This window comes from Genypterus blacodes, unplaced genomic scaffold, assembly GCF_046128005.1.
Source record: "Genypterus blacodes isolate CSIRO-AG114 ecotype Tasmania unplaced genomic scaffold, CSIRO-AGI_Gbla_v1 ptg000553l_1, whole genome shotgun sequence".
Classification (NCBI taxonomy): domain Eukaryota; kingdom Metazoa; phylum Chordata; class Actinopteri; order Ophidiiformes; family Ophidiidae; genus Genypterus; species Genypterus blacodes.
In genome coordinates, this window is record NW_027467295.1 from 2501 (window position 1) to 12130 (window position 9630).

General features: G+C 51.1%; 2 protein-coding genes across 3 annotated transcripts in view; both read right to left on the reverse strand.

Moving 5' to 3' along the window:
* Positions 1-853, reverse strand: part of LOC142990501 (transketolase-like) — a gene marked incomplete at its 3' end in the record, with an annotated part of 2352 nt that extends 1499 nt beyond the window's left edge. Inside the window, exon 1 of the mRNA XM_076140309.1 lies at positions 655-853. Coding sequence (XP_075996424.1) covers positions 655-761 — 107 coding nt within the window. The remainder of the gene's footprint in view (positions 1-654) is intronic.
* A 1431-nt stretch (positions 854-2284) lies between these two features.
* dcp1a (decapping mRNA 1A) lies at positions 2285-9095 on the reverse strand. 2 transcript variants are annotated; one of them, XM_076140312.1, is made up of 9 exons: positions 8502-9095; positions 8115-8155; positions 7443-7570; positions 5482-5548; positions 5245-5383; positions 4805-4906; positions 4076-4690; positions 3769-3984; positions 2285-3645 (listed from the first exon to the last, which is right to left on the reverse strand). In XM_076140312.1, exons 1-9 carry the CDS (start codon positions 8631-8633, stop codon positions 3577-3579), a joined length of 1509 nt encoding a protein of 502 aa, XP_075996427.1. In that variant the 5' UTR covers positions 8634-9095; the 3' UTR covers positions 2285-3576. The 2 variants fall into 2 exon arrangements, with proteins under 2 accessions (XP_075996427.1, XP_075996426.1); XM_076140311.1 differs by having other exon boundaries at positions 4076-4693.
* Between the last annotated feature and the right edge of the window lie 535 nt (positions 9096-9630).

Sequence of the window (9630 nt, forward strand, 5' to 3'; positions counted from 1 at the left end):
CACGAGGCGCGTGAGGAAGAGCGCGAGCCACGGCACGGAACCACACGATCCTCTCCCTCTCTCTCCCTCTCTGCCTCTCTCTCTCTTACGTAAACGCCTCGCTCGGGGCATTAGGACCCGGGGGGCGGTAAGCAGAGGTGCACCTGCAGGTTGATGGCCGGAGCAGCGGACTTGATGAAGCCGCTCCTGCCTCCTGTCTCCTGCCTCCTGCCTCCTCTGGCGGCTGTGCGGAGCTTAACCCGTCAAACAAGTGCAAAGTCCCGCTACTTTTCAGTTTAAAGCTAAAACGACGAGAGAATGAACTCTGAGCGTTTAGACTTGAACACTTTCTCCTCTTAGCTCTGCGTAAAATGCGCGAAATCCTCGCAGGCACAGTTTTACGCACAATGAAAACACACTGAAGTATATTTGTATGAGGTCCATCAGTTTCACGTCATCATTCTGGACGCAGGTGTGTTTGTTTTCTGCACCTGCGCTCCAGTAAACCAGCTCAGCGCGGACAGAACAACTTTAATTCTGCACAAAAACACATCAGCCATTACTTATTAAGCTCATAAACCCAAGACAGAAACCACGTGTTCTATCCAATAATATCAAAACATGCTGCTCGGTTCATCTCCCCTCCTCCTCCTCTTCCTCCTCTTCCTCACTTACCCACTGCCCGCTGCAGTTGTCGCCTTGATGGAGTTGATCCTGAGCCGGGTGGCGATGTTCCGGAGCGCCTGCACCGTCTGCTGGTCGGGTTTGTGGTAGTCCTCCATCGGAAAGCACGAGAGAGAGAGAGAGAGTGAGTGAGTGAGTGAGTGAGAGAGAGAGAGAGACGGAGTGAAGGAGTGAAGAGTTAATTTAGACCGCGATCGACTGCTGCCCCGAGAAAAGAGACGAGTGTGCGGCGACGGCAGGGGTTAAAGAGAGAGAGAGAGCGAGAGGGAGGGGGGAGGGGGGGAGAGAGAGAGAGGGAGGGGGAGAGAGAGAGAGGGAGAGGGAGAGGGAGGGGGGGGGGAGAGAGAGAGAGAGGGAGGGAGAGAGAGAGGGAGAGGGAGGGAGGGGAGAGAGAGAGAGGGAGAGAGGGAGGTGGGGGGAGAGAGAGAGAGAGTGGGAGGGGGAGAGAGAGAGGGAGTGAATAGGGAGGGAGGGAGGGAGAAGGTATAAAGGAGATAGAGGGAGGGGGGGAGATAAAGGGAGAGGGAGAAAGAGGGAGGGAGAGGGGGGGGAGAGAGAGAGGGGGAGGGAGGGAGGGAGAGAGAGGGAAGAGGGGGGGAGTGAGAATGGCGAGAGGGAGAGGGGGGCAGAGAGAAGGGGGGGCAGGCGGGCGGGGGGGGGCGTGTTTGCCAGTAAAGCCTATGAACGCTCTAATCTGGAGCTAAGTGGTCCGCGGCCTCTCTGAACTGTCACGCATGAGCAGAGGCACGGCCACGGCCACATGCGTGTACACACACAACATGCGTGTACACACTCAAATTGAAACAAATCCTTATTTTTCCTCCAGAGAAATGAACAGAATGTGTTAGGATTCATTGAAAACACTTTGATCTGAATCAGCACCATAATGTGACAGAGCCATAAGGTTCCTCCAGTCACTAACACCGGGAAGCTAAGAGGAGAGGAAGAGGAGAAGCCCTTCATCACTGTCCATCATGCTGCCTGTGACTTACTGACACCCGATTCCCCTTTAGAGCGATCAGTTTGAAGGAGGATGAAGAGCGATGAGGAGAGATGTGTCACAGCTGCAGAGTGATTCGCCTTTAGGTACCACTTAGACCGAGGAAGAGGAGGAGGAGGAGGTTATTGAGCAGGAGTCAGTGTTCCAGGAGCAGGCACAGTCTGAGATTAGGAATAAGATGGAGGAAGAGGATGAAGAGGAGGGTGGTAGGACTCAGTCACCCACTCCCTTGGAAGTTTAGGACATATCTGGTGAATCCTAACCCAGCTGAGGCTCCATGGTCCAGTGTGTCAGTCAGATGTAAACACACACACACTCACCTGCTGCCTTTCAGCTAATGACTGGCACACACACACACACACACACACTCAGTAAATTAGTTACTGAGTTCTCCTCTTTACTGAGGCGCAGCTCTGCGTGGGGCCGACAGATGAGTGTGGACGTGACAGAGCAGGTGAACACCGAGCACACAGCGACACCTAGCGGTCAAAACCTGCACAGCTCTTAGGTTCCCTGTGTCTTATTCTTATACAGAGTTAATGACTACATTTGATCAAAAGCGTCCATCAAACCTGACATTAAATCAAATCTACAAAGACCAAACCACTTTTCTTTTCCAGCCTTTAATATCACAAAATAGTCATAAACAAAATAAGCACACTGACAAAGGTCTTAAAAAAAAAAAAAGAGAAAAGCAACAACAAATCATATTCCTGGCCAAATTATCACAAGGCGTAAAATCACCTTAAAATCTTAAATATGACGGGGATTTAAAATAATCTCTTAATGTTGGTTTAACTCTCAATGTGCTGAACGAGCTCGGAACCAAAGAACGGAACTGAAGGCGTTTGCTTTGCTGCCTTGAACCTGAAGGAGAAACGTAAAGTAAAGAGCGTGGCACAGAAAGTTACTGCTTAATGTCAAACACATTCAAACACAGAAGCCTGGAGGGGATTTAGGGCCAAACAACTCATCAGGTTTCCCCTTTAATGGTTTCATGTGGAGGACTGGTGTACGGGTTTGTTTCCCTTTGGGGTTTAATTCTTTAAGAGTTAAGTGATAAACCAGTAAATCCACTTAACCAAGCTCAAGATTTGCTCATTAAACTCAGTTTGGACGTACAGATAAGCTAAGACACTGAGCCATTCCAAAATATCCCAAAATGCTGGTGTCCCTAAAGGCATCACGACGTCATCTATTGCACGAGAGACAGAGAGACAGAGACAGAGAGAGAGAGAGAGACAGACAGAGACAGAGAGACAGAGAGAGAGACAGAGCTAGAGAGAGAGAGAGAGGGAGGTTTGTTCTTTATGCAGTGTAATGATCAGAAGCAGCTTCATCTGTAGTTTGTAGCTGCGAGTGCTTCATCATGTATCGGAGTCCTCTGTCTTCCCTGGACGAGGCTTTGAAAGTAAAACCTCACCATTTCAATAATCAAACTCAAAATACCACAAAAAAAAAATCTGCAAGTCTTCAGTCAGCATCAGCTCTCCTTTATAAAGGGACAGGGAACTGGGACAAAGATCAACATCCCTTCAGTTTGTTGTGGTCCGGTTCTCCAGAGAGTCTGTTGGTGGCCAGCAGCGTTCCCATGGTTACAATGTGTCACCAGGACGCCTAAAGGGCTGAACACGCTCTGTCCAAAAGGGTTTAAAGGTCAAAAATGAAATCAGGCGCCCGGTCGTTCTGCTTTGACACATGGAGACAAGTTCAGCTGATGAGTGTAAGAGGGGAACTAAACACACAACCCTCACACACACACACACACACACAGACACACACCGGCTGCTCTACAGATTTGAGCTGTATGGGGTTTTTAAAAACGCACTCCACTAAGTCCTGGTCCGCTGGCTGGTCCGGTGAGGGGGGGGGGCGGGGCTTCTGAGGGAGCAGGGGGGCGGCGGGCCGGGCGGCTATAGCTTCATGTTGGACAGCGTCTGTAGGTAGGCACCGTGGATGGCTCCCAGGAAGTCTGCGTCGTTCTGCACAGAATCAAACACAACAACGGGAATCAGCAGAGTGAGGACGTACGTATGTTTGTGTTCCACCTCTTCTCCTGACATCTTAAAGCTCTTCCAGTCTGTAGCTGTAGCAGAGCCTCCTACCTTGATCAGGTGTATCAGGGTCTCCTGCAGCTGGGTCTTGCTGCAGGGTGCGTGCGGGGGCTCCAGACCTCCTGTGGAGAAGGACTCAGGGGGGGCAGGAGGGACCACAGAGGCCGCTCCTGCCCCCTTACTCACAGAATGCTGGAAGGCGCTGGGGGAGAGAAGCACCGACATCTCCGGACCTGGGAGAGCGAGACCTGGACCCATAGGGAGAGCCTGGAGAAGGGAGGGGAAGGAGTGAGTGAGGAGAAGTGTGTGTGATTAACGAGCAACATGTGTGAGAGTGTGTGTCAGCAGCTGAACTCACAGGCATGACTTTGATCAGGCTGGGACCCTGAGAGAACACGTCCATGTCTTTCCCGTGTGGATGCAGAGGTTTCCCCAGCGGCTCCTGGAAGCTCCTGGGAGGGACCAGCGTGCTGGGCAGGAAGTTAGGAGCCAGGATGGGCTTGTGGATGTCAGGGTTCACAGACGAGACCGTGGGTTTGAGTGTGCTCAGAATCTCTTGGCCCATGTAGGCATTGGGGTTTGCCGACGGAGCCCCGGGTCCGGACGGAGCCATGTGAGGCTCGGAGCTGACCTGAGGCACCATGAGCGGGGAGACGGAGCACCGGGCCTGGGGGTCGGATATGGAGCCCATGGAGGGGAAAGCGGGGCCGGGGTGTAGAGCATAGGAGGCCGGGGCGGGGAGCAGACCGGGGGCCAGGTGACGCTGACCCGACACGTGGTCCGGGGCTGTGAGGCGGGCCGGGAGGAGAGGGTTCTGGTGGGCCGGAGGAGGATAGGGCTGAGTCTGGAGGAAGACGGCGGCGGGGTCACGGGGGGCGACGGGCATGGCTGGTAGAGAGAGGGAGGGGCCCTTAGGGAGGGAGGTGCCAAAGAGCTCCTCCACTGTGATCTGCTTCACCACGGGATGAGAACTCTGCTGAGGGAAAACAGGGACAGAGTTCAGGGACGCAGAGGAGGAGAACCAGCAGAACCAGAGGAGAGAGGAGAGGAGAGGAGAGGAGAGGAGAGGAGAGGAGCAGGGCGGTACCTTCTCAGGCTGAACTGGGACGTGGACGTGCTCTGTAGAGTTAGCTGCTGGTTTCACACTGGGCTCTGTGGGCGCCGGCACATCTGCATCACCTGCCTGAGCCTGAACACACACACACACACACACACACACACACACACACACACACACACACACACACACACACACACACACACACACACACACACACACACACACACACACACACACACACACACACACACACACACACACACACACACACACACACACACACACACACACACACACACACACACACGTGACTCAATCCTTCACACTCAGCCACACGATGAGACCAAACGTAGGTGGCAGGAAGCTACATCATCTACCTGATGCCTCCCCCACATGCACCAGGTGTGTGTGTGTGTGTGTGTGTGTGTGTGTGTGTGTGTGTGTGTGTGTGTGTGTGTCCTCCTCACCCTCTGGTATTCCTCCTTGGCTTTGCTGAGGAGCTCCAGAATGTCGATGGGTCGTGGTTCTGCGATGCCATTGGTTCTCCCTGGCTCCGCCCTCTGTGGCGACTCTCTCCTGGCGTGGTCCGCTTCTTCTTTCACGATCCTGAGGGGAAAACAAATACAACACACACACACAAAGTTACAACACAGGTTCATCCTATACTGTGTGTGTGTGTGTGCGTGTGTGTGTGTGTCACTCACTTGACCATCAGCTGAGCGATGCGTTGGCAGTCCTTCTTGTCATAGAACCAGATACTGTAGATCCCCACTGCAGCAAAGACACAAACAGACACGGAGCATCAATCACCTGCTGAGCCTGTAGCTCCGCCTCCTGAGGTGGAGTGAATACCTCCTTTACCACAAGGGGGCCCACTGCCTCAACTGTCAATCACACGTCATGTTTAAGTGGGAGGAGCTATGGAGGCCAGCCTGGAGGAGAGGAAGAGGAGGGGAAAGGAAGAGGGGAGGCAAGAGGAGGAGGAGGAGGAGTCTGTCCACAGCCTTACAGACCGCTGCTTTAATGGATGAGCTAAGCTTCCTCTCTGATTCACTGTAATGATTTCTGCTAAACACCAAACAGATTAAACCTCAGTGTGTGACTCAGTGTGTGGGGAGACGGTTTAACTCTATCAGCTAATGGAGCCTAACTCTGTCTTCAAATGAGTCCTGCTATGATTCTTATTAGTCGTGTTAGTGTGAGTGTTAAATGACTCATCAGTCACACACTGTGACTCAGCGCTGTGACTCACTGCATCACCTGAATGCAACATTTTCAACAGCAACTGAAATCATTTTACTTTGTTTAGCAGGTTTCAGGCTTGAGAGTGGAAATGTTGCCATGTGTGTGTTTGTGTGTGTGTGTGATGAAATCCCGACAGAGCGTCAGGGTCCCTCAAGAGGCTGAGGTTACCTAGCAACCAGAGTGTTTGCCTCCCTGCCGCTTCTACTGCTACCAAGGGGAATGAGGAGGGGTGTAAACAGGTGTGTGTGTGTGTGTGTGTGTGTGTGTGTGTGTTCGTTCACAGGTCTCTCTAAAAAGCATTCGGACTCCATCATCAAACGTCTCACCTGCTGCTTCTTCCTCCTCCTCCTCCTCCTCCTCTCTTGAAAGGTAACAGAAGGGAGGAGTCGGGAAGCTTTCCAGAAGACAAGACAGCTTTCTCCCCTTCTGTCCGTCTGTCTGTCTGTCTCTCTCTCTTTCTGAGAATAAGAAAACTGGAACCTACACGCCGACGCCGACCGCACCTCAACGAGAGCGCAGCCACAACAACACACAGACTGCAGACGGCCCAGTTAGTGGCAGCAGAACCAGAGGAGGCCCGGGCTGTACGGTGCAGGATGACAAGCGACCCAAACCACCGGAGGGAATAAAAACCAGGAGAGGAAACTCTGAGGGTTGTGCTGCTCTGCTGCTCGTCTGCCTGAGGACTAAACCCAAACGCTGTTTTACTTCCTGCTGCAGCTGTGAATCAAAGGGGGTTACACAAGATGACGCCAGCTGGAATGAGGTGAGGGTAAAAGCTGATCCGGCCTGGAAACCAACGCCAAACTACATGATGTCTTCCTTACCGACCAGGCTGATGGGCAAACCCAGTCCAAAGGGCGAGCCGTCACCTTTGACCTTGTCCCTGGCCATGCTCTTCTTTCTCATAAGCAAACAACTCGGAAAGCAATCAAACTCCTTATTCCTGGCCTTGATGAAACTCCTGTTCAGACTTCTCATAGATTATCTGGGTGGCAGTGCCGTCAGTTACTTTCTAAAGATCTGAGGAATCGCACCTTACTTCCTGTTGAACTCTGTCAATGCGTTTTAAAGCAGCTGGAACTCAAAACTGCCGCCTAACATCGAGCCAAGCATCGTGTTCAGATCCATCCATCAGACCGCCGGCCCTCTGCTGCCCCGGTGCAGAGTGATGACGTCAGGTCGGCCCCGTGTGATGTCATGAGTGGAAAGGACCGCTCAGAGGAGTACTTCCTGCTCGACGCGACCCCACGACCTCAACACAACTTCAGGCAAAAGAGCAAAGACGTCATCCAGAGAACCCTGGGGAGGTTTCCCTTTGGCTTATTCACAGGTACCAGAGTGTGTGTGTGTGTGTGTGTGTGTGTGTGTGTGTGTGTGTGTGTGTGTGTGTGTGTGTGTTACAGTACAGCGGACTCACAGCTGCCGTTCCTGTAGAGCAGGAAGGGATCCTGCAGCTGGAACTCCAGGTCTTTGTTGATGGGCTCCACCAGGTTCTCTGTGCTCAGTCGGTTCATGATAGTGAAGCCATGATGTGGGGAGGCAGACCTAGGTCAAACAAAAGGTCACAGAGGTCATAGTGTCATTCTGGGAGGGGACAAAATATCAACCTGGACCAACAAGTCAGAGTCAAATCTCCTCTCGCTGACCAAAATTTAAATATTAATAATTAAGGTCATCTAGCCTGAAACATGCCTGATGAATACATACAGAATGTTTTAAGGCTTTGACTGAGCCTTAAAAGATTCAAATGAGTCCCTGCCACCAATTAATATAACAACACGCTAGCTGCACCGTAGCGTAAACACATACATGTTCAGTTCCTAAGTGGAATATGGTTCAATCCTGATCACTCCAGTGTTAATAAATGAAACATTGTTGTAAATACGCTGATATGTGCCCATAATAAGATGATAGATAATAAACAGAGATGAATGTGACGCAGGAGAGCAGCTGGTTAAACGCAGAGAAGCGTGTGTGTGTGTGTGTGTGTGTGTGTTTGTTTACACGGCCTGCGCACGTGCAGAGTGACAGCGCCAAAAACGTAAACATGTCATCAACATGCATGACGTGTCCGCGTGTCCGTACTTACCGGGCGTAAACAAATAACGTCCCCTCGATTTCGGTTTTCTCCTGAAAGAAACAAAAAAACATCAGTTGAATAAAGTCATTGAACGCCACACGGGCCTGCAGAGTAGCGGGGCTGTTTAGCTGCTTAGCTATCTGAAGGTAACGCTGGCTAGAGGAAGAGACAACAACTGAACATAAACTAGAGTGTTTCTTTGTTAACACGTCTGTGTCGTATCTCGGTGTTATTGAATTTAGCTCTTAAATTCCCCTTAGTAGGTGAACAAAGTCTCTTTCTCTCTCTCGCTGCTGTTTTGTTTTTAATTGAGCTTCCACTTAGCATTGATATGCTACTTAGCTGAAGCAGGCTATGGAGTTTCAGCAGTAAACCCTCGTCTCTGTCGCCACTCACCCATTCGTTGGCCTTGGAGTTGAAGTTGTAGAGCGCCACCTGGCCGGTGACGTCCAGCAGCTTGTTGATGTACGGGTCTTGTCTCTGCAGCGCCGCTAAGCTCATCATATGTCCGGCGTTTAGCGTCTCCATCTTGGATGTAGCTGTTGTTCCCACACGGACGCGTTTCTGCGGACACTTATAATTCCCACCGCTCCCGGAAATCACCGCGCTCCGATGGTTCCGACCCAGAGCCGGGATGAGACGGGAGCGCCTGAACTGGAGCGAGTGAAGCTTTAGGTAGAGTTTCCTTGAAGCTCCAGCGGGGATGTAAGTGCTCTGTAAAAGCGATCACATGGAAACATCCGGGGGACTTTCATTAGTAAAATCAAAAGTAATTCATACAAGCAAAAGTCCAGGCAAAGTTCCCCAGAGACTCTAAAAGGCTCCGGAAGGTTTCTTACATCTTAATCAGAAGAATTCCTGCAAGATTCTTAAAGTCAATGTCGCCAAACAGGAATCCTGAGGGTACTTTGTAAGTGTTTTATGGAATCGTAGTGTGCTTGTGCAATCTTCACCACAAGGTGGCGCTGCACTACAAGTTTTTGAGGCGATGCGTGGCAGCCCTCAGTGTTTCAGTGATCATCCATGTGTCAATAGTCTGAGGGAGGCTAAACCCAGGTATTCTTGATTTCACAAAGCGAGTAAAGAATCAGAATCCGAAGCTGAATCTGATCCACCGTACTTTAGATCCTTCACTTTTAATTTGACAGTGAATCAAAGTGACTCTGCATAAAGTAACACAACATACAACATAGAGAGAACATAAGTTTGAGAGGCCTCCATGTCTGCAGTCCTGTACTGAAGTCATTTGTAACTTCATGCTGTACTAATAAAACACAATTCTCTCTTATTTGGGCCACTTGATCTGCAGACGTTTACTCTCTGATCTCTTTCTGCTGTGGGAACACTGGCACAGGGATTATAATCTCAGGATTACCTGTGACTGTGGGGCTGTTATCCTCCAGGCACAGGTAATCCAATCACTAACCTTCCAGCACATCACAGACAAACTCATTTCCTGCTGCATCTCTGGAGTGAGCGAGCGCACAAAGCGGAGCTATGAAGCCCCAGATGAAGGGAGCCAGGT